A 24188-nucleotide genomic window follows, 5' to 3' on the forward strand; every position below is an offset into this window, starting at 1 on the left:
ATTTTTTTACATATCATGCCTAGAAATCAATAAAGAAGTCCACCCTTTTTATCTTTAATATAATCTTGTTTTGAGAAATATGTCTTATTTAACAAGGTGTGTCATAAAACCTTGTTAAATAAGTATCTACTCCTTTTTAATCAGAATCCCAAAAATAAAGTTTCATGTTTCTAAAAGTGTCATGTTTCTTAAAAAATTACGGACATCCATACAAACTCTCAAACCCTATTTCACCCCTTTAGGCTTAGAATTTCCACAATTCGCTCCTTAGTGGGTGTCATGATATGTTACTTTATAAGTGTACAGCCTAAAATATAAGTTTTATGCTTCTAGTTCTAAAAATGACAATACTTTCAACAATTTACAACCTTTCATCCCCCTTCTCAACCCTTTACAATATTTTTTTCCAAATAAAATGTAGCCTAGTCCTTTCTCAAGCTCTAGACTATTTGTGTACCAACTTTCATTTAAATCGCTCCAGTAGTTTTGGCGTGAAAGCGAGACAGACAGATAGACAGAGTTATTTTCGCATTTATAATATTAATATTAATAATAATTAATATGAAATATGGATTTAAAAAAAATCTTAGGTTAGTCTGCAACAGTAATAATTGTTCAGGGCCAACCTGGAGCATTTTGATCGCAAATATAGACTCAGATATGTAATCTTGGTTGATAGTGGAAATGGCGGTAGCGTTGGAGCTGGAGATTCAACATTATTATCGTGGTGGTTGCGACACCGTTGACGATGGTGACGAAATTTTATCACTATTATTGCAGTTTGATGATAGCGATAATGTGCCACTTTCAGGCACTTTTATATATTTATTCATTACTTAGATATTCTTTTACTTTCTTTCATTAATTCGTTGCCTTTTTGATCTACTGATTTTCTATCGGCAATACGACCACGTGAACTTGTTTCGCAAAAAAATTATTGCATATTAACTTTTTTTAATGACAAGCCTTTTTATTGTTTTCCAAATCGCGATTTATTCTTATTCTAATACTTAATTCTAATAAACTATAAATATTCTATCTTATCTTTTATTTATTAAAGTAAGATTTAATATTTTCACTTACTGATAGATATGTGTCAAACAAACAATTAATTATGCAACGCACTCGGCTTTTTTTGAGTAATATGAGACACGGGGAATCCTCGACTAGAAATCGTAACCATGGAGTAAATGTTCATTCGTTTTTTAATGCCTCTTATTTGACAGCATTAGCACTAAATTTTGAAAATGCGAGATAGAAGAAAAACACTCTGTACAGTAAATAAGACAGACAAAATAAAGAAGAAGCTTCGTAATGTGCGGCATAAGGCGCGAATCAAACATTTTTTTCTATTTGGGTTGTTTTGTAAGAACGTGAGGCACCAGAGTGGTTGTTTTGCCTGCTACCTCATAATGGTTATGGCTTTTATTAAGGTATTTTAAAAATGAGATATGGCAGTCTATGTCTCTCATGGTTTAAAAAACGAAAACAAAAGGGATTGTTAAAAAAAGTTTTATTATTTGACGATTATGAATATGTCTGGGGAAGAATTAGCAAAAATAAAGATAAAAGAACAGTACAATATAGTGACAGTAACAGTAAATGTGTTTTTAGAGTGTTCTGAATTTTGCGAATTATATTGTCAATTTTAGTTGACTGGCAACAAATAAACAATTTACAAGAAAGCAAAAAATAAAATATTAATTATCTGTATGTCAGGTTAGGCTTGCCGAGTTGCCGCCTGCACAATTTTTATAGAAGTTCGCGCGTCAGTTGCATTACAATAGGAACCAATAATATATTTCATGCAATAACTTGGCAAAATGGGTGCCTATTTATCAGAACCAGTTACTGAAAAGATGTCTAGTGATGAAGCAAACGATAAACTGGAATGCGGTGCAAGCTCCATGCAGGGTTGGCGTGTTAACCAAGAGGTAAGATAGTGTTTCGATAGTCATTAGTAATTATACTGAATCTAGTTGCTCTTGTCATTGCTAAAAACTCACTGCTTAGAACTTATTGACGAAAATTCTTTTTGATTATGCTTGTGCATCCATAGATAGAACGTCAAAACGTTGTTGTATTAAGCGTATGATATTTATTTAGGTAGTACCGTTTCATATAATTAACATTTAAAGGTATTAGGTCTCCGCTTGTTTGCAGAGTGTTTCAATATTTCATTTCTAAAGACTTGACTACGATAATATTTTGTGCTTTTAGGATGCACACAACACAATTTTGGATTTTGACGAGAACACATCAATGTTTGCTGTATATGACGGCCACGGGGGCGCCGAAGTAGCTACATATTGTTCACAAAATTTACCAAATTTCATTAAGAACATAGAGGCATATAAAAATGGGGATATGGTTAAAGCTTTGACGGATGCATTTCTTGGATTTGATGCAAGTATTGCCACAAAAGAGGTTATGGATATATTAAAAGAACTGGCAGGTATGTTCGTCTCAATATCACATTACTAGATTAGTCTCGAATGGGTAATGCATTCTTTAGTATCTTATTTGTAACTATATTTTATTGTATAGGTGAAATTAACCCTCCAGGGCCTAGTGACAATGATGAGTCAGAAGATGAAAACATTAGTAACCTGTACAAGGAAGCAAAACTGCCATTACAGGTATGAATTAAAATATTTCAAATATATCACAGAAAAGTCAAAGGATTGCTCATTTTTTATTTTTAAAATGCTATTCTCTTAGGCTAAGATGGCAATTTTGTCTATGTTGTTTTAAAGTATATAATAATGATGAATAATTATTATTGTTTTAAAAAGTATACTTGATAATAAAGAATAATTGTACACTATGACACCACAAATGAAAAGATATTTTTGTTTTCAAAAATAATAAGAAAATTTATGTTTTTATTTATTTAGGAAGTTCTGGCTAAGTATGAAAACAAACTGACATCTTTGCACCGAGCAAGACTAGGTGATACAGCTACACCACTGTCACCGTGCCTACGTGCCAAGAAAAATAATGAGGAACCAGGAGGTTCAGGTAAACACACAAATCTGTTTTTTTATAAGACTAGCCAAATGAATTAAAACTATTTTACTTTAAATTAAAACTTTTAATACTAAAGTAAAACTTATTTTTATACAACATTATAGGCTCCTACAGTTTTTTGTTAAATAGTAGTGTAGAATTAGTAGTGTATAATTATTCAGGTAAAATTTAAAATCTTGTTGTACACATTATAGTACTAAACATTGACATTGAAAATATTAGAAGATCTTGAATAATCTATATTAGGTTACGTTTTGTGAAAATATTTTTGCATGTAGATGTGGTTATATCTCTTTTTTTCATTGATTGAAATAGACTACTAAAGAACTGTGAGGAACATATTTGTAATATTACTTTGTAACAACAGCTACTTTATTTTACTAATTTTTCTAAGGTGCTGGAGCTTCTAGTTCAAGTTTGGAATTAGTAGAAGTAGCAGAATCCAGCTCTGAGCAGAATGTTGATGAGGCTACATCAAGTAGAAATGGCTTATCTTCAGTAGAGGAAACAAAAAAAACTGATGATGACACTGGTGGAGTCTCTTCAACAAATTCTAATGATGATAAAGAAGTCAATGGTGAAGTGAGTATCATAGATTATTGAGTCTATTCTGATTAAAATTTTTTTTTTTTATATAGTTTATAAAATGACAATACTTTTGTGTAGGTGTCCACTAGTGATCAAAATGACAATGTTGATAAAACTGTAGCTATGGAATTAGATAAAACATCGAATACACCGGATAGTTCTGGAGAAAACTGCACTCAGCCAGAACAAAGTGCAGATTCGAAGAAATCTGATAATGATGCCGTATCAGAAGTGTGTAATGGAGAGGTTACTAATTCCAAGGTTGATGTAGAAAATAACATCAGTTCATCAAATGGATCAACAACTCCCGCAAAATCTGATTCAGCTAAAGGTAATTTTACCATAAACTTTGATTAAATGACACAATTTTTTTAGATTATACATGACCATGTCATGGCATATGACTCTCTTTCTCTAATTAATAGAATATTATCTAGATCAATGTTTAAATATAAATTTTATATTTGAAATTGATATGCATCCTGTTTAATTTTGCATCACATCTTTGTTAAGCTTCATCTGTATCAAGTTCAAACAAAGCTACTCCTGAAAGGCCAAAGAAAGCAAAACTGCGAAGGGCTGCTGCAGCTGTATATGAAACATTATTGAGACAAACCCCTGCAGATGACGATGATGATGATGAAAGTGATTCAAATGATGAAAACTTTGAGGGAGGGGAAGTTAATTCCTCCGATGAAGAAAATGTTAATGGTGTGGAAGAGTCTTCTAATGACAGTAAGTGAAAGAATTGTTTAATGAAAAATAAAATATTACTTTAATATTTAACTGTTAGAATAATTTAATATTTAAAACAAACCATACTTCTTGTCTTTTATATTAAGTATTATACTTTTTATCTAATTATCTGTATGAATTGACTTTTAAATTTTGGTTATGGTACATTAATTATATAAGGTACAGTAATATTAACCATGTGTTAAGGTGTTCTAAAAACCAAATAATTATTCAATTGCTTTTTTGAAATAATATTACTTTTGGAGGTGAACCAGAAGAAGAAGACGAAGAAGAAGAATATGAAGCTGAATCAAGTGATGAAGAAGGGGACTTCAGTATGGCAGAAGAACCTGGAAATGACAGTGGTTGCACAGCAGTTGTAGCTCTTCTAAGAGGTATTTTTTTATAGAAAGCTCTATACAAGATTATTTATATATTACATGCTTAACAATAATCCACAGTTACATACATGTAAGACACCAAAGTGGGTTGACCAATATTTTTTTTTTATAGGCAATGAATTATATGTGGCAAATGCTGGTGACTCCCGTTGCATAATATGTCGAGAAGGCAAAGCAATTGATATGTCAATAGACCACAAACCAGAGGATACACCAGAGTTAGACAGGATCACAAAAGCAGGTGGCAAGGTATCCAATGATGGACGCATCAATGGTGGACTAAATTTGTCACGAGCTATTGGTGATCATTCTTACAAACAGAACAAAGACTTGGATGCTAAAGAGCAAATGATTACAGCATTACCAGATGTGAAAACATTAACAATTGAATCTACAAAAGATCAGTTTATGGTACTAGCTTGTGATGGGATCTGGAACTATATGTCTAGTCAAGATGTTTGCAACTTTATCCTTCCCAGATTGGCAGAAGGTAGAGAGAGGCTATCGCAAATTTGTGAGGAGGTTTGTAAATGCTTCACATTTGTTTTAGATTCCTATCCTTGCTTAATGATACAAAAAAATATATTTTGGTAGTATCAAATACTTTAATAGCGTGCCTACAGTTCCTTTTTAACCATATTGACTCATGTTAACAAGCTTATATTTAACTTCACTAATTAGTTGTAGTGTGTGAATCAAATAGTGTAATTGCAAAATGAAACCAGAAATTCTGCACACACTGTAGGGTTGGCAAAGCAATCTAGCCTATTTCAACTGAAGAAGGAATAAAGATAAAAAAGCCTTAGATTTAAGCATTCCTTGCAATTTGCTAATAGCTCTGCTATATTTTGCACTGCAAATAGTTATTGATTAATATAAATCCTTTAATAGAAAAATAATATTCTTTTTAGATGTTTGATCACTGTTTGGCACCAAGTACAATAGGAGATGGAACAGGGTGTGACAACATGACTGCTATTATAGTGCGATTTAAAGATGGCGTTGTCGCGGACGTAGGACAATATACAAATAATGTTGAGGGCTCGAAAAAACGCACTGCTGACGAAAGTGATGACCAACAGGAAACAAAGCGGCAAAAAATTGATGATCCTTTATCAAGTTCAGTAGTGACGTCGAGTGTTTAGAACTTACGATTTGACTTAAGTATACAGTGTTCAAGCTACACAGAGTATAGTATAATGTTAGAGACATTGCTATGATTTGCTACTGTAGTTTTAAAAAACAGGTACTCTTAACGTTCTACTAAATTGGAAGAAATAGTTTTTCTTGTTATTAAGCAGTTAAGAACAATATTTTTTTTCCAACATTTCACTGAAGGTACAATATGTTTCTTGAATATTCTGTGTGCTTTACATTCAATCATGATTTTTTAAATATTCTAAATTGTATAATTTTGAATTGATTTTCTTAAACAAAAATGTTGACGCTCACCTAGTAATAAAATCAATTCATAAATTTTTCATTCATTCGTTTATCGATCTTGCATGAATATCATGAGTTATATTTTTAGTTTAATTATATGTATCTATTTATGACATTTTTTATTTTACTTTTTGATTGGCCATTGGAAAATAAACTTTAATTAATAGTGAATACTGTGCTTAATATTTTGTAAAAGACAATTGACTGTTATTATTGTACTTTTTTAAAATATTTGATACCAGTGGAAGACTAAAACAGCTTGAGTAATAAAATATTATAGAACTGACTTAATGATGATAGACTATAAGAAAGTAAGTAATGGTGTTAGTTATAAGATTTATTTTTGAGTTAAAGAAGGACTATGAATATCAAGTTTTGTTTTCTTGTTTGTTGGGTAAGGCACAAACTGGGCTAATTTAAATTAATACTATAATTACAAATACAAAATTTGCTACTTACAAATAAAAAAATATTAAAAGTTCAGTAAAATTATGAAAGAAAAAATAAATTATCAATTGAGCTACTGTTGTTCTAACTGGCACCTATTAGTACATTTTATGAAAGAAAACATTAGTTGTAAGTATAACCACCACACTATTGTCATTAAATTGTAAAAACTTTGTTTCAAGACTACTTTTTAGGTGTTTGTTACAACAATTGTGACATTGTTATTGGCATGTTCCTACATTAAAATTATTCTAAAATAAAATGTTGTGAATCAAGGGAGTGAAAGTATATTTTTAATTCAGTAATTATTTATATATGTTACTCTGTAATTGCATAAGTAGTCATATTTTTTTAATTATGATTATATTAAGGAAAACAAAACATTTTTGGACTTATCACTTAAACATAAAAAAAATAAACAGACAATTGAACGGACATTTATAAATCAACAAACAGCAGTTTGGTCTACAGGCTGTTCTTTCATGTGTGAATCAATTAAAAAAATAAAAAATACATTTTTACAGACCAAAAATTTGTATTACTTATTCAACAACAAAATGTAAGTGATTTATGTGTTAAAACTAAATATTCCAAAGTTGTGTCAGATGCAGGTGCAGATTTATCTAAGTTGTGTCAGATATTCAATTGTTTCTGTCTGAGTAGCTTCTAAGATTTGAAGGGCATCATATTCGGAGTCCAGCTGTTCCAAAATCATAGATTTATCATTTATTTCTGACTGAAAGCATACAAATATTAAAATTCTATGTATGATACCAATAAGGACATTGAAGAGGAAGTGTTTGATTCTTACTTGTAGTTTTGCTTGCTCACTTTCTCTATCTTTTGCAATAGATTTAAGAAGATTAGTAGCTCCTATTGCAGCCATTTTTTGCCTCTCAACATTATCACCAAGCTCCTTCAACATATTTAGTAAAGAAGTAATTATATTCCCGAAGTCTTGTACTTCTGTAAAAATATTTCTAGATAACTAAACATACACATTATTTGTTAAAAGTGCTATTATGAATACATGATTTTAGAATAGTGCTTTTGTGGGTAATCTCTAGAAACTCTTTTGGTTTGCTGTAAAATTATAGCGTTTATGCCACTTCTTTTCACCACTTTTATTAATTAAAATGAGGCTCCTCATTTTTAACGGCTAAGATTTAACAGATGAATTATAGTATTAAAAATATGCTCTCTAACTATAACGATCGATGTTTTTCTAACCTATCAGGGTTAGAAAAAACTTCACAAACTAAGGTTTTAGTTGATTACAAGATCTGCCCTATAGGTTTTTGAATTTCATGATCTAAATACATTTCAAAAGACCGTAAATATTCTCATCTTTGTTAGTAAATGTGTAACGTTAACAAATATATACAGTATATAAATTCCTCTTGCTGCGAACTTGAGAGATACGAGAAATATGTACTTGTATCATAATCCTTGCATGAATTCTTCAAATCTTCGGTTTCTTTAAGAACTGTACTATCAATAACTCTGATTTTATTAATATCATCGTAATGTAGGTGAACTTTTTCTAGTTCATCGGCCATTATACAAAGATACTAAACCTTGTTAAATAACGATAGAGATGATTGTATATTCTTAGGAAAATCTGAAAAGGTGTTTTATGCAATATTTAGTTTAGATACTTATTGTTTAAAAATGTGTTGCCTAGAAACCATGATTTTACAAAGTAGCAGGATTGGCTTTATTAGGCCTTAGCTACACGCTGGATGTGTCACTGCATTCTTAATATTATTGAAAACCAATTAATGTCATGAATAACGTTGTTACGTATATGTGTTTTTAATAATCCTAAATACTTCTAATTTAAATATTGGCAATAAAAATATTTAACATTTGTGTTGAGGGGTGACAGTTAAAGAGAGTAATTGGGCTAGTGCAACTATGAGCAAAAAGGGACATATCGTATGAGTTCTCAAGGTTAGTGGCGCATTAATGATTTAAGAGATGATAAATATCTTCTGAAAAAATGTATATGATATAACGGTAACAAAATAAAAAAGGATAAAACGAATACTAGGAACTATAAACAGTAAGTACTATTCTGTTATTATTATATCGCTGAATTCGATTTTTATATTGATATTATTAAATATAAATACACATTGTTTATCTACACAAGTTATTGAAAACATCGAGTAATATTAGCCATTTTTTTTATGTGGTAATCATACTTTTAGAATATGTCAAAGGTGTCAGTGGGATAGAAGTCTCAATAGTTATTATTATTTAAACATCAAAAATTGCAAATGTTTACAAAAAAAAAATCATACGTCGAAGGCAGTGTAATTTTAACCTTTTCTAATTTCATTTTAATGTTTGAAGTATTGAGTAAAACTAGTGTATCTAACATCGAGAAGCGGAATTAAACTTCAATCATTATCCAGTGATATCGTTTATATACCTCTATTATAGATCGACTGTATAGAATTGTTATCATCTACCATTGAACAATTGTTTTGTTGTTAGTGAATTGTAACCAAATATGTTTATTATAAGAAAATTTTCAAATTAATTCAAAGAAGGTATCTTAAAAATAATTAATATGGAAGGCTTAAGTCAAAATGAGAAGATTGTTTGGAATTGCTGGGAGGACAAGTCTCCGAGAGACGTAGTTCGTGAAGCAGCAGCTAAGGGGACTCATATCAATCTTGCTATTAAATATCTTAAGGCCAAAAACTCTTGGAATGAATCAACAGCCAGGGATTGGTTTATGGCAGAGGTATGCCTCTATTTATGTAAAACATTTTAATTGGACAGTACATTGTTACATATCAGTGTTTGTTGTTTGATTTATAATACATTATCATTATATTTGTATTCATTTAAACACATATAATATTGAATGTTCAGTCAAGACTAAGTAAGAATGTTTTAGTAAGTTTTTTTTTTACGCTAATTGGAATTGTAGGTCAAAGCATGGACAGTTCAACTATTAATGAGGAAGCAAATATTTAAAGTACTACACATTTTAAATAAATGTAACATCAATCCTGAGGAACATTTAATGACTCTCGCAAAGTCCTCGGCTCAAATTGAATATAGAGACTTCATCGTGGAAAATATACAAAAACTTACCAAAGACATGAACAGTAATAATATTAGTAAGTGGGATGACTTTAAAAGACACTGGAACTTGCTCCGTTACTTAGAAAAATCATTTGAAGTTGATGGTACATTTAAGCAGAATAAGGTTTTCGGTATTGGAAATGATAGGGTTTTTGTAAATGAGTCTGAAATCAAATCTCTGACTATTGAAAAGATCGAAAAATACTCACCAGAATGGAAATGCAAAATTGGAACTGCTTTATTCTTTGACACATTTGGTAAGTTGTAAATAAATAAATCAAAAATCATTAAAAGTATGCAATAGCACCTTCAATAGTAAAGATGAAAATACTAATTAATAAAACCACTAGTATATTATAAAAATAAACCAAATAAAAAAAAATCAAGTAAAACAGTTGCTATAGTAATAAAGTTTAATGTTAGTGTTATATCAAATAGGCAAATATCGAATTTTAAAATGTTTATTTAAATTTTTTGATCTGTGTTTAATGTATCATTAATATTTTACTGTACCACCTATGTATCACATACATACAGCAATACTCAGTATTATTTGGTTTCAGTTTGAAAGTTAAGTAAGCAAGTGTATTTGGTATATAAATTTAGATATAAGCAATGTAACTTCTTCTTCCCAAGATTGGTAATGGACTGACAATGTAAGGGATGGTTGACTTTTGGAAAAATACAATATATAGAATGAATAACTTTCTTAGTGTCAAGGTCTAATAAGTAGTGACCATTTTCTATCAGTTCATCCATTTGCCAGTATGCCAATAAATAGCAATTTCAAGTAAAAAATAGTATTTCTTTACTATAATTAGTTACCATTGAAGGGTGTGCTCAAGTCTCATACATTTGTGTTGCATTGTTCTGTTACTAGCTTTACTACGATCATTACATACATTTTGTTACAATTCTTATTACCTTATACCAGTGGTTAGAACGCGTGCATCTTAACCGATGATTTCGGGTTCAAACCCAGGCAGGCACCACTGAATTTCGTGTGCTTAATTTGTGTTTATAATTCATCTCGTGCTCGGCGGTGAAGGAAAACATAGTGAGGAAACCTGCATGTGTCTAATTTCGACGAAATTCTGCCACATGTGTATTACACCAATTCGCATTGGAGCAGCGTGGTAGAATATGCTCCAAACCTTCTCCTCAAAAGGAGAGGAGGCCTTAGCCCAGCAGTGGGAAATTTACAGGCTGCTAATGTAAAAAAAAATATAATATAAAAACTGTACATACATTTGAAAGGTTTTTAAAAATGACCTTTTTTTCTAGAATTTTCTTTACTGGATTTATCTTCTCCTGTTCAAATGTGGAATTACTTGGTGGAACATAATAAATCTATGATTCTTGTACGTTGGATAAACGTTCAGATGTCGGAAGTTGTGCGCGACATGAATGCTCGATACAATTTCTTTAACAACGATAATTTCGTGCAAAAGCTTTTAAATGTTGATACTAGAGGCTTCGAAAATGAAGTGCTCGATACTTTGGACGAAATATTTCGTAAGTGGCCTATTTCTGAAGAAATGATTCAAAAGATAGCCGTATGTGATTGCTTTGAGTACACTAAAATGTGTATTTATGATACTTTATCTTCATATGGAATCATTGTAGAGAAGGAACGCAAGGACTTGTACCAAATTATTGCTCGATTATCTAGAACTCAAAATCTAAAACTAATTGATGACATATTTTCTGAGTCTTGTGCGACAATGGGTATACAAGAATTTTATTTAGAATTGGCGAAGTATTATGTAAAAAATAAATTGTACAAGGTTCTAACGATTTGCATTGAAGGTCATATATTAGATATTGATTTGTCGGAGGTAGAACAAGATGCCAGAGATTGCATAGAGCTGTGGTTGCTATTTAAAAGCATTGAACAAACTTCCGACAGGCAGAGCCATGTTGTGCCAGTTTACAAAACTTGCCAACAAATAGCTAAAGATGATATTGATAATTATATTTCTTCTAATCCACATTTGGTGTTAGGTATGATTTTATTGGAAGACAATGCAAATCTATTTGACATATTTACTAAGGAAGAATTTATGCAATTCAAAGACTTTAAATTACCAAATAAAGGCTACAAACGCAAATTACCACATTTATACAATATTTATAAGAAACATTCAAGTGAAAATAGCTTATACGAATGTAAAGACGTAAACGTCTATCAATTACTTTCTGGATATCGAGGTTTAGATGTGTCGAAAATATTTGAATTTCAAATAATAAATATGAACCCAAGTTATCTTATACCTGATAAAACCGACCGAAGAAGCTTGGGAAGTCTTTTGTCAAACGAAGTGGATGTCCGTGGTCTCAAAACACTTACTCAGAAACCAATGGATATGCCCGACTTTGCTAACGACAAACTCATGAAAAGATATGGATATGATGCAAAATTGAACCACGTGTACTATTTGAAACAGTATCGTCCTTGTAATGCAAGCCAAGCGTTTGTCTCACAACAATACCAGACATACAATCGTCTACAAGAGAAGAGTATTAAAAGTGCTTGCTGTGAAGCTCATGCGTTAGCATTACAGAATTGGAACGATCCCGCCATGACAGCTTGTGCGATATCATTCGTTGCAATGATTGGTTGTAACCCTACAAGATGCAGAGTTCATATATCCGCTACTAAAATGATAAAATATCATCTGGTCAGTCAGAAAGGATTACCCGAAAATGAAGCCAACAAAGTAATTAACGAATTTATGACAAAACTCATCCAAAACAACGATGACACAGCAACAGTTATTCTCCGTTATTTAGAAGAGATTACGCTGTATAGATTGCAAGAAATACAAGAGGCAAAAGGAAAATTTGATATGTCTGTAGTTTTATATGAATCTCAAACGATGGTCAAATTTGCAATACTACATAATTTACCTCTGCCTGAAATGCAGCTGAAACAATTTGTCAAAAATAATTCTTGGTTTAATTTCTTGCTTTTTGGAGACGTCTTCAGATATCCGCTATCACAGATGCTGCAACTATCTCAAGAGTTTGAAAAGAAATCCTATTCGGAGCATTTAAAATACATAATGATGCATCGGACCGCAGAAGATGATAAAGAACAGAAATCAAACTCAAGTAATGGTCAAAGAAGAATTATGAGGCTTAATTCTGTTGATACGGTAAGTTAAAATGCTATTTTGCGTCGTCATTTCGTTGCATCGTGTTTCGTTTCTTGTAATTATTTTTAAGTCCCTCGTGTATGACATGACTTCTTAAACCAAAAAAAAAAATATATATCAATGGTTTCATTGCTTAGACATATTCACAGGAGATATTTTTAAATATTTCAGAGTCCAACCCAAAGCGTGTCGTTCGATTTCCCGTCAAGCACGTACATGGGTCGAGAGCTGTGGGAGGTGGTGGCGGCCTGCCACGGACCCGAGGACCCGCCCGCCGCCTTGCTGCGAGCCGCTGACGTGTATCGGGAGCCATTGTTGGTTCTCGTTGCCAGTTGCTATGAGGTGCTTTTGACTGTATAATATTTTTATTCAATTTCGGTTACCATATTTTCAATGGGTTATTTTTTGTTTCATTGGTTTTACTTTGACGGATAAATAGTAATAAAATATTAAACTTAATAAAAACAATAATATGTTTGTTTTCTCTTAGCCAAACGCTGTGGATGTATTATGGGCACATTGGATACTCTCCTCTTTAGAACCAAACGCTCGGAGTCGGGAGGCTTTACAAGCTGAAATTGCGCAAAATGTTCCGGCACAACTATTTCAAAGAGTTGCTGAAATCTGCCTCGCAGAAGGCTATGTTGCAACTCTTTATGAATCCATACTCATATTTATGCCGGTAAATATTAATAAATAAAATATTTTAGGTCTCTGTCATTATTACCTTAATATTTATCCATATTTTGATAAAGATACTTTTATTTTTAATATGTTATACTGCTATTTTGCTTTCTATTAGCATTATACAGTAGAACGCCGATTATCCGAATTAATTGGGACCGGTGTCGATTCGGATAATCGGACTGGTAATAAAGAAAAACGAACTGTTTCATGTAGAATAAACTTTATTAAGTTTAACAAACACAGTTCTAGAACCATAACAGTTGAAATATATCTGGACTCCAGCGAGTTGCAACTTGTTACAACAAAACAAAAATACTTGGTTTTAATTTTTTAATATAATATTTGTACGCTTAGGACTGGTTCGGATAATTGGCGATTCGGTTAGTCGGCGTTTTACTGTACAAAGTTTTATTCTGATTATATTGTTTCAGGAAAGTCCTCTTCAATTTATCACATCATTTCTATACCGGAGTGTCCGTCTACTTGTCTTTGATTCGGAGACCAAAAAATTTTTGTCTAATTTTCTTATGTATTGTCATCGAAGATATAGTGTTGATGCGAACGGGTTATCGTACGAAATGTCGAAAGAATCAATGCAAAAATTAGCAGTCTCCTTAATTAAAATAGCATTAATTCATAACTTTGACATGGCATTCCATCAAAAAGAATTCCTGAAATGTTTATCTGATACGCGATTCGCACAAGAATTTATCGGTAAGTTGAAATTTAAACAGACTTTAGTATTTAATATATACCTGTAACGTTATAAAAACTTGTATATTTTTTGCAACTGTACAGCAAGTACCCCTTTCTATGATTCGCAGTTCCAACACCAAATTTTGCAACACTACACGAAATATTCGAAATATCGATGTCGACGTCAACAGTTATGAACATATCAAAAATGTTGCAAGAAGATGCGAAAGACTATTTCATTGAGTGCGTTCTGATGTACACGCGTAATAAAAATTATGACGTAGCATTAAAAATAGCGAAACTAGCCGAGTTGCCAGTGGATGAAATTTTGATAGCCGAATGGGAAAAGAAATCCAATAACATGATATTTAGGGAAGAAGGGCCCATTGAGGATGAAGATATAACATACTTCGTGGCCCAATGCAGTGAAGCTTTTAAGGATGCGGGTGTCACCTTAAACAAGGCTGTTGATTTCCTTTCCGGTATTCCTGCTCACATAACAAAGCGAGATCAAAAGTTCTATGCCTACAGAATTATCATGGGTTGGTTTGAAGAAAATCATGTTTATGGAGAAAAAAGAGAACAAATCGAACACGAAATGTGGTACTGGTACGCACTGATCGACCCTAAAACGACAATATTTCTGAACGATTACCAGGGTACCCTGAAATATATTCTCAACAATCAGAAGGAACCGACAGCGTCGCAAAAAATGGATATGTTATTCGAAGAAAAATCTTTCTCACAGACTTTGCACGAGATCGAAGTAGAATCGGACGTGATGAATATTGAGAAAGTTGAAATACTAGAGGAGCAGGATGATATCGACCGTTGGCAAAAAACAATCAATAAACTGTTAGAGTTAAAACTTCTGGTAGAAGCATTTCGTCTATCGGTGCTCTTTAAAGTGTCGAACGAATATATGTATAGGATCCCGGCGTGCCCCGTGCAGATAATGCGGACGTGTCTGAGACTCGCCGAGGGGACGTGCTCGCCTTACGAACTGCCGCAGGAGTTGCGGTTGGTCATTTCGTCACCCACGCTACAAAATAAATTGACTGGTATGTAATTGGGTATTTGAATTTTCTTTTGTCATAAAAGAAAGCAACATAAACTACTTAACAAGTTTTATGAAAAATAATTTTATTTATCGTTAATGATGCGTAAATTTCGTCGCCAATCTATTCTCAATCTTTTCTCAATGTATAAAACACACATTGTGATGTAACATTAAAAATATATGTGTCTCTTATTAAAAATGTATGTAGTGATGTTTACTAATAAGATTGTTTGATATAAGTTTCAGAAGCTTCAGAAACAAGTTTCGAGGAATTAGTCGTGATACAAGAACGTCAAGACGGAGAAAGTGTCCCGCACTTGGCGGTGAGAGAAGAAGCCGATCGACTGTCTGCTTTAGACGCACTTGCTGTTAAAAGTGGCCTCTCTGTAGCTAAACAGGTAAATATTTTTCTTATCGTTTCCTTGTATGGACACCCTTAAAATTATTTTACATTAAGTAACAAATTTCATTACTCTTTACATTTTAATATTTAATGGTAAATTTGTAGTAATGCCGAAATAGCCCGTCCAGTAGACCATATGATCAGTCGTACTATTTATCTCGTTTTTGGCGTTCAAGTAAAATATAAAGTAAAAACGGAGTTATATTGGATGAAATTTAGGCATGTGTACCGTTAACCACCTGTTTGATAGAATAATGTTCAGAAAACAAAATTAGATTCATGGCTAGTATTGGAGTTGGAAAATAAGGCTTTCTTGTAATTAATAAATGAAATAATTCTATAACTTGATGATGAGAATATTATATTGCTTTCGATAGATTATTAAGGAACTTTCAGTTAAAACGTATATTTGTTAAAATTATTGTCAATAAGTTATTTTGGGACTAGACTATTTACTTATGACAGTACCGCGGTAAAACTAAATAGTAAATTATTTGAAAAACATCATTTTATTTATACAATGTATTTAAAAAAAACCTTTTTAACTAAAATCTATTGTACATTGTTGAATCTACCAATTGTTCTGGTGTATTATTATTACGAGTATATTATTAAATTAACTTTGTTTGTGAACATCGACCTCGTGATGGTTATCACAAGAACTTTCATTAATCTATTAAAACCAGATGACAAATTTATATTTTTTTGATTTTGCTTTCCGATCATAATACCAAACATTTGGCGCAGGTAGCAAATTACTTCCGCATTGCGCTACAGATCGGTTGGGACTACACGTCGGTATTAAAGTACCAAAGCCGGCCGTTGGATTTCATCAACTTGGTGAGCGGCAGAGCCCGCATGTCGTTGGCTAATCTCGTCTTCCGAACTTTCAATATACCATCCAAACAGGTATATGATTTTTAACCTAATTTAATATTATATTTCAGTAGAAATATTAAGATTAAATACTGAACATCATTTTATTAAATATTAAGCGTAATTGTAATTTTTTTCTAGATTGCCGAATATTTATGCCGAGAGATGGTCGCAGCAATTATATCGCCACATCTAGTAAAAACTTCAACATTCCGACAGAAGGAACATTTTCAATACACTCTCTGGGGCTACGTTCTCGATTCGGATATCGAAATGTTCTTGAACATGCGGCCGGACGCGTGCAGCCATATCGGCAGACTCATACTGGATCACTTGATAGCCTTCCAAAAAATATACAACGCAACAAACGCATCGATAATACCTGAAAATACTTTGGACGATAGTTGCCTCGACGTGGAAACCCTGATCGACGAGGAGTACCAAAACGTGGAGGGTGATGAGGTCGAATCGATTTTAACCGAAGAAGGTACACTCATGTCGGCCGAAACCGAATCCGTGTACTCGGTCTCCACCGTATACACCGCAGGAAACAAAATGTCCCGCGACAGCCGTAGAAATTTATTCGACGTGATATCGAGGAGCAACGTCCACATCAGATACGAAGTCAAGTCAAACATACGAAAGATCACAAAGGGCGCCAAATTGTCCACGAAACAGGTAACGTTAGATTTCGTGCACGTGTTCGTCCTTACGATCAGTATCGAAACATACTCTCGGACCGATCACTGTAAGATTTATCTTGCTGTCCGTTTTCCAAGGTGAACATAATATCGATCGAGCTACTGGTGGTCGCGCACGAGTGCTTCTCCTGCGCGTGCGACACGGAGGGCGTGGGCGTGGCGCTGCGGTCGGCGCAGGCGCTGGCCGCCCGCCTGCTGGCCGCGCGCTCGTGGCGCCTCATGGTGCGCCTGCTCACCGGCCTGGCGCGCTACACCGAGTGCGCCTACATACTGCAGGTAGGGGGCCCGCCGGCCGCGCTCGTGGCGCCTCATGGTGCGCCTGCTCACCGGCCTGGCGCGCTACACCGAGTGCGCCTACATACTGCAGGTAGGGGGCCCGCCGGCCGCGCTCGTGGCGCCTCATGGTGCGCCTGCTCACCGGCCTGGCGCGCTACACCGAGTGCGCCTACATACTGCAGGTAGGGGGCCCGCCGGCCGCGCTCGGGGCGCCTCATGGTGCGCCTGCTCACCGGCCTGGCGCGCTACACCGAGTGCGCCTACATACTGCAGGTAGGGGGCCCGCCGGCCGCGCTCGGGGCGCCTCATGGTGCGCCTGCTCACCGGCCTGGCGCGCTACACCGAGTGCGCCTACATACTGCAGGTAGGGGGCCCGCCGGCCGCGCTCGGGGCGCCTCATGGTGCGCCTGCTCACCGGCCTGGCGCGCTACACCGAGTGCGCCTACATACTGCAGGTAGGGGGCCCGCCGGCCGCGCTCGGGGCGCCTCATGGTGCGCCTGCTCACCGGCCTGGCGCGCTACACCGAGTGCGCCTACATACTGCAGGTAGGGGGCCCGCCGGCCGCGCTCGGGGCGCCTCATGGTGCGCCTGCTCACCGGCCTGGCGCGCTACACCGAGTGCGCCTACATACTGCAGGTAGGGGGCCCGCCGGCCGCGCTCGGGGCGCCTCATGGTGCGCCTGCTCACCGGCCTGGCGCGCTACACCGAGTGCGCCTACATACTGCAGGTAGGGGGCCCGCCGGCCGCGCTCGGGGCGCCTCATGGTGCGCCTGCTCACCGGCCTGGCGCGCTACACCGAGTGCGCCTACATACTGCAGGTAGGGGGCCCGCCGGCCGCGCTCGGGGCGCCTCATGGTGCGCCTGCTCACCGGCCTGGCGCGCTACACCGAGTGCGCCTACATACTGCAGGTAGGGGGCCCGCCGGCCGCGCTCGGGGCGCCTCATGGTGCGCCTGCTCACCGGCCTGGCGCGCTACACCGAGTGCGCCTACATACTGCAGGTAGGGGGCCCGCCGGCCGCGCTCGGGGCGCCTCATGGTGCGCCTGCTCACCGGCCTGGCGCGCTACACCGAGTGCGCCTACATACTGCAGGTAGGGCCGCCGGCCGCGCTCGGGGCGCCTCGTGGTGCGCCATACGCCAACCTACATACTATAGAACGCCAACATATAGTTCTTAAGAAAATCTTGCTAACCCAACTAGCATTTCAATTTTGTACCGTTGGATTGAGTTGAAATAGAATCATACCTGAAAATTATGTTTTCCGCCAGGCCCTGCGTGATAATCATCAGTTCGAGTTCCTGCTCGGACAGTTCGACTACATGTTGGGTCAACAGCAAGACAAAATCGCTGAATTCAAACACGGCTTACTCGACTTTTTAAAAACTCACTGTCCGGGCGACACGGACACGTACATTATGGTCGCGCTACATTTTAACATGTACGCCGAAGCCGCAAACGTGAAAAAGAAGCAGGCTTTAAATTTAATACACGACCTAGAGAAAATGGCATCAGATTCGACAAAAACTTCGAAGAAAACTCCCCAACCGGTTTGGCATCTCATACACGATAATGTTTCGACGAGATCTTTACTCGAGACTGCGCTGAATCACTGCACGGATGCCTGTGAGTTGTATCTTCAAGGTGGATGTACTGGATTTGCGGGTGAAATGGCGACCCTCGCTCAACAGATCGCGCTTCAAATATCCTTGCTAAATGCCTCGCCCACAAGGCTCATTCTAAACAGGAGCACAGAGCAGACGTACAATCTCGTCAGTGAATATTTAAGGTATTTTATTTATCAAATCGTAATAATAATTATTATTGATTATCCTTAATAAAATTTATCTTAATTCGATAATCTGACAAATTATGCAAGATATTTGTAGAACGACATTTTTGGACCGGAGTGCCGTGTTATCCAATATGTTATCATATTACGGAAAGAAAAACATCATCTATTTTACTATATTCTGAGAAAAATAATTACAGTTCAGTTATTTACTGAATGCCAATTAGTAATGAAAATTTATTTAGTTTCATGGAAGGCTTGGTGCTTTTATCGAGCGGAGGAGGTTCCATATGGCGGGAGTTGGCTTACCGACGCGTTCTCACTAATGACCAGGTCTATATACGAGACATGGCTATCTACAGGCCGGACATCGCGCACGAATTCCTGAATAGGTATGTATGTACATTAGAATAATGTATAGACTATCTGGTCGATCGATGAGTGTCTTCAAAAACCAGCTTCTAAAGGACCAGCTAGTAGCAAAGCATGTGTGCATATATATATAATCTACTTGCTCACTCGAGCATTCCGATGGCCGTCAATCGGACCCGAGCGGATAGAGATCAGGCAAAAGCCAACTGCCTTATACTTACTACTGCTGAAAATAACGTAACGAACGTTCCAAATTTTATAATACTATGATTGATGATATCTTAAAAAAAAAAGGTGACCTGTCGCAATTGCAGTCAAGTTGTCTGCTGACGTATAAACCAGCTACTGTTAATAGGTTATAATAAGTATAATCTAATTATAATATTTTATTAATTCCCATTATCACAGATATAAATCAGAAAAAAAGAAGACTCCGACATCGCAGTCCGCTACTGCAGAACTTCGCACCCTCATTAGATGATATAGGATTAAAAGTCGTTAACGTCGTAAGATCTCAATGTAATCTTCATCTAGTTTATTATCCAAAGTGAATTGTCTGAAATGATAATCATACTCTTGTTATTGTAATAATTTTATATAAAATGTTAGTTAGTAGAGATGATGTTGATTTTAAAACTTTTAAATCGTTTATAATTGTTAAGTGTATGTATCGCTGTGATATTCTAAATTGACTGAAAAACTTTATTTTTGTAGCTTTGTAGTATGAAATTAAATCTTTGTTAATCATCAATGTTCTTTTATTTCTCTGACATTAAAAAATAATATTAAAAAAAAACCAATTTGCATCGTGTGTTTATTTCTCTTGAGTTTATTCGTATACAGCGCAATGAGGCTCTTTTAAAATAAATTTCAATTACCTAACATAGTGAAACTATAAAATGCTGCATTAATATTTTTTTGGACATGAATAAAAATTGTAAATAAGTTGTAAAATTGATAAGTAAAGCAAGTGATGTACATGATTTTCTTCTTTTTAAAAAAAGGTTTTTGCACACAACAGTGCTCTTTCTGGTTTCTCACTTTCATAGTCGAATGTTCCGTACATATATAATACATTATCTCATAGTTTTATTTGGTATCGGTATATTTTTGGCCTGAGTTTTATAATATCTAAAATAAAAGAGCAAATACTTAAAATATATTTTATTATAAATAACATAAACCCAACACAAAATATTGGCTACATCTAATGCATATAGAGACAGAATATAAAGCCCTAATTTAGGGTACAAGTGAAAAGAACCTCAGTCCTTCTAATACTCGAACATACACAGTTAAGTAACACAATGTTATAACAATATTATAAACAGTTTCCTAAAGAAATGCTTCTAGTTATAAAATTTCGAATGTTTTATTTAACAATATAAAGAAAAATATATGAGATTCGCAACAGTCCAGTGAAAAAATAATTCTCATTGATAAATTAAATATATATTTAATGTTATTTCAGTATCAATTATACTGCGTTATAAAAAATATGTATAAAATGATTTAAAAAAAAATACTATAACTTAAATGATGCAGCATTTTAGTAAAAAAATATTCACAATTTCAATTCATCTGAGTATTTTATATTTATAAAAATAATAATAATAAGTAACCATTTTTAAGTGAACAAAACTTTCATATTATTAAGGATAAATTTAATATAAATTAAGAAACACTAAGTAACGTTCATTAAAAATCTGGAACCACTAAGGCACTACATAAAGTTGTCCAAGCATCACGAAGCAACTTATAGTCCGGCTACACGACTAACAATTTGCAATTGTATAGTAATTATAAACAGTTAACTCTACTTCAAAGAGATATTTCGTTATACTAGGAAAAGACACGAGAAAACAAGAAATAAATTGTTTTTTTTTTTCTTTTTAATTAACTATCATTTTATTCTATCGTTTGCACTGAGTCAGTACATAATCTCCTTCACACAATTTCAAATATTTGAGTCGTCGATTCTATAAACCACAGATTAAAATAGTTTAAAAATACTTGTACCGCGTAGACGTTTCGAACAACAAGTAGGAATATATGTATATGTTGGAATTCGTTACGTGCAGCCGGACAGCATAAGAAAATAGGACTGAGTTATCTTTACGGAAATTGGAATGTATAGTTTACTCTATATTATATTTATATACGAGGTAAATGCTGTAACGTACATAGTAGACGTTTATGCTAAGGTCGAGATATATATTGTTAAATTATTTATCAAGTTCGCTCAATTTGTTCCCGAAGTTTATAATATTAAGTAGATCATAATTGGTGTAGTATAGATTGGATCCAATGTTGGCAAGCTTTCTAAATGTGAGGTACGTAATATATTTACAATAGCTGTGTTCAAAATTACAATAAAAATCTTTTATACCCTAGATAAAATGCCTAATGGGTGCAATTATTAAACTAATATTGACCGATTAGTTAGATAATATTATGAGAACATTATGCAAGAAATATCTCCGAATTCTTTGTAGTTATAAACTTACAGAGAGTAAAATAAAACTATTTTGTATTTTCTACATAATTGACACCGGTAACGCAGTATCCTACTTTATCTAGTTATTGTACTAAGTGGTATGGTAGCTTCGCGAGTCTTAACATTACACACAAAAATAATACGCGAATTAAAAACATTTTTTGAAAATAAATTGCTTTTCAATTGAGCAAATCAACTTTGAGTTTTCAACTCGATTTAAAGCAACCGACCTAAATTTTGTTTTTATGAAATGAATATAATATCGAAGAAGCAACGCTTAAATGTGTCAGAACGTTTTTAACGTTTGAACGTACCCTTATATATAAAAAGCCTATATACAATTACATGCAAAATCATAAGCCTGTTGAATCAATACTAACTTTATACTCCAAAATATATATTCTTCTATATTTTATATTTTCAAACTAACGTCATCACAGTCTTCTCACATTACATCTACGAATGCCATTCTCAGTTTTTATAACTTAAAAACTATGTATATGTTCAATATTTACTTAAGATTATATTTACAGAAATACGAAAAAAATAAACATTTTATTTGATTAAAATTTAGTAATTAGCTAACACTTGTCATACTTAGTTCTATATAGTAATATGTGTGAAAAATAATTGTTATAAATGACTGTTTGTATATGTTGTGCCTTTTTTATCCAATTGTTCGAGTGATTTTTTTGCGAAGAGAACGCGACATTCAATTTTATTCAATGATAGTATACCACGTTAAATCAGGAATTACAATTTGAGGATAGCAAACTACCTTAATACTAAAATACACAATTGATCACAATTATTCATTTGATCATAGACAATAAGCTATAAGTTATTCATACAAAGTGGAATTTCTCGGCTTTACCTATAATAAATGTTGTGAAGATGGTAATACAAATAAAAGCCACAAAAAAAATTGATACTTTGCTAGACAGTGTTATGTCTTCTTGTCAAATTATTGAAGTCATCGAGATTAATCCGTGTATGACTGACAACATTTATAAGTAAGGCCGTATTGAGATGGCAAGCGTGTGCGGCAGTTGGATTTAAAGCAAGGAACGTAGTGATTAAATAAGTATGTATAACTTTGCATTGTTGTGTAAAAGAAATGTACTATGTAGTGTTAATTACACAACAGAATATCTTACGAATAGCTTTGCTTGATACCATTTGAACTGTATTCAGTTTAATACATTATTTAAAGTTTTATCAATTTGTCTATTTTATTTTAATAAGACTGTCAAAAAACCAAATAGTTGCACAATCGATATCTGTATCACTGTTATATCAAGTACAACCTCGAACTCCATAGAACTTTTGGACACTAAAAGTATACAACTTAAGCGCGGAAATAACTTAGTGTCACCTGTAAAGTTATTCTGTAAGTACTTGAAGCTCCAAAACTAGACGTCGAATTCGATAATGGAATACAAAAATTCTGCCTTATGTACACTGATATGCATTGTTTATGGTTTTTATTTTAATTTACGTATTTGTTTTTATACATTTTTTTCTCGAATAAAGTTTGGTTATAACACTTTTAACCATCGAATTCGACGACGAGTTTTATATTGCTTCATACAGAATATGACATACAGTTTCGCTTCTACTTAAGGCAATATTTCAAAATACCAGAATAGTATGGTCTAAACGACTTGAGTGACGCGGTACGAATGTTTTTCTTCGATAATTGTTTGTATAGTACGATGTACGTTCTCCGGCAGGTGATCTAAGAGCATCCTAGGCATTACTTGTAATTCCATAAAGTCCTCAGGACACGCCCACCTCATCTCATAAGTGGGTTCTTGCGTGCGCACTTTCCTATAAATAAAAAAGATGTTATTCCAAGGTCATTAAACTATTTCCTGATTATTGTTATTAAATAATATCCATCTAGTGTATTTTATCCCTAAAAGT

The 24188-nt window shown here is 34.4% G+C and overlaps 4 protein-coding genes across 10 annotated transcripts in view; 2 read left to right on the forward strand and 2 right to left on the reverse strand.

Annotated features, from left to right (window-relative positions):
• Positions 1-1725: 1725 nt before the first annotated feature.
• Positions 1726-6941, forward strand: LOC125065006 (probable protein phosphatase 2C 11). 2 transcript variants are annotated; one of them, XM_047672389.1, is made up of 10 exons: positions 1726-1934; positions 2221-2455; positions 2548-2639; positions 2898-3021; positions 3425-3612; positions 3697-3949; positions 4132-4353; positions 4617-4748; positions 4867-5276; positions 5666-6941. In XM_047672389.1, exons 1-10 carry the CDS (start codon positions 1824-1826, stop codon positions 5897-5899), a joined length of 2001 nt encoding a protein of 666 aa, XP_047528345.1. In that variant the 5' UTR covers positions 1726-1823; the 3' UTR covers positions 5900-6941. The 2 variants fall into 2 exon arrangements, with proteins under 2 accessions (XP_047528345.1, XP_047528346.1); XM_047672390.1 differs by having other exon boundaries at positions 4620-4748; positions 5666-6939.
• A 186-nt stretch (positions 6942-7127) lies between these two features.
• On the reverse strand, positions 7128-8741 carry LOC125065007 (intraflagellar transport protein 20 homolog). Its single transcript, XM_047672391.1, has 4 exons — positions 8718-8741; positions 8080-8265; positions 7456-7610; positions 7128-7380 (listed from the first exon to the last, which is right to left on the reverse strand). Exons 2-4 carry the CDS (start codon positions 8201-8203, stop codon positions 7264-7266), a joined length of 396 nt encoding a protein of 131 aa, XP_047528347.1. The 5' UTR covers positions 8204-8265; positions 8718-8741; the 3' UTR covers positions 7128-7263.
• A 151-nt stretch (positions 8742-8892) lies between these two features.
• LOC125065005 (spatacsin) lies at positions 8893-20469 on the forward strand. The gene is made up of 14 exons (XM_047672388.1): positions 8893-9399; positions 9589-10003; positions 11031-12904; positions 13076-13246; positions 13395-13586; positions 14023-14305; positions 14416-15348; positions 15588-15745; positions 16498-16659; positions 16768-17304; positions 17406-17603; positions 18873-19390; positions 19639-19785; positions 20174-20469. Exons 1-14 carry the CDS (start codon positions 9223-9225, stop codon positions 20244-20246), a joined length of 5838 nt encoding a protein of 1945 aa, XP_047528344.1. The 5' UTR covers positions 8893-9222; the 3' UTR covers positions 20247-20469.
• An 871-nt stretch (positions 20470-21340) lies between these two features.
• Positions 21341-24188, reverse strand: part of LOC125064498 (diacylglycerol lipase-beta) — a 65477-nt gene continuing 62629 nt past the window's right edge. For 3 of the 6 annotated variants that reach the window (XM_047671574.1, XM_047671573.1, XM_047671572.1), the window contains exon 15: positions 21342-24092. In XM_047671574.1, the coding sequence (XP_047527530.1) occupies positions 23918-24092 (175 nt within the window). In that variant the 3' untranslated portion in view covers positions 21342-23917. Of the gene's footprint in view, positions 24093-24188 lie in introns of all 6 variants that reach the window. The other 3 variants (XM_047671571.1, XM_047671575.1, XM_047671576.1) reach the window with 3 other exon arrangements.

This window comes from Vanessa atalanta, chromosome 6, assembly GCF_905147765.1.
Source record: "Vanessa atalanta chromosome 6, ilVanAtal1.2, whole genome shotgun sequence".
Lineage (NCBI taxonomy): Eukaryota > Metazoa > Arthropoda > Insecta > Lepidoptera > Nymphalidae > Vanessa > Vanessa atalanta.

Bases quoted from the DNA above. Each gene is read 5' to 3' on its own strand.
- LOC125065006 (XM_047672389.1), top strand. From the start codon at position 1,824: ATGGGTGCCTATTTATCAGAACCAGTTACTGAAAAGATGTCTAGTGAT. The intron at 2,640-2,897 runs GTATGAATTAAA...TTATTTATTTAG, and splicing joins AAGCAAAACTGCCATTACAG to GAAGTTCTGGCTAAGTATGA. The intron at 4,354-4,616 runs GTAAGTGAAAGA...ATATTACTTTTG, and splicing joins GGAAGAGTCTTCTAATGACA to GAGGTGAACCAGAAGAAGAA.
- LOC125065007 (XM_047672391.1), bottom strand. From the start codon at position 8,203: ATGGCCGATGAACTAGAAAAAGTTCACCTACATTACGATGATATTAAT. The intron at 7,611-8,079 runs GTACATATTTCT...ATATTTTTACAG, and splicing joins ATGCAAGGATTATGATACAA to AAGTACAAGACTTCGGGAAT. The intron at 7,381-7,455 runs GTAAGAATCAAA...GTATGCTTTCAG, and splicing joins GTGAGCAAGCAAAACTACAA to TCAGAAATAAATGATAAATC.
- LOC125065005 (XM_047672388.1), top strand. From the start codon at position 9,223: ATGGAAGGCTTAAGTCAAAATGAGAAGATTGTTTGGAATTGCTGGGAG. The intron at 13,247-13,394 runs GTGCTTTTGACT...GTTTTCTCTTAG, and splicing joins TCGTTGCCAGTTGCTATGAG to CCAAACGCTGTGGATGTATT. The intron at 19,786-20,173 runs GTATGTATGTAC...CCATTATCACAG, and splicing joins GCGCACGAATTCCTGAATAG to ATATAAATCAGAAAAAAAGA.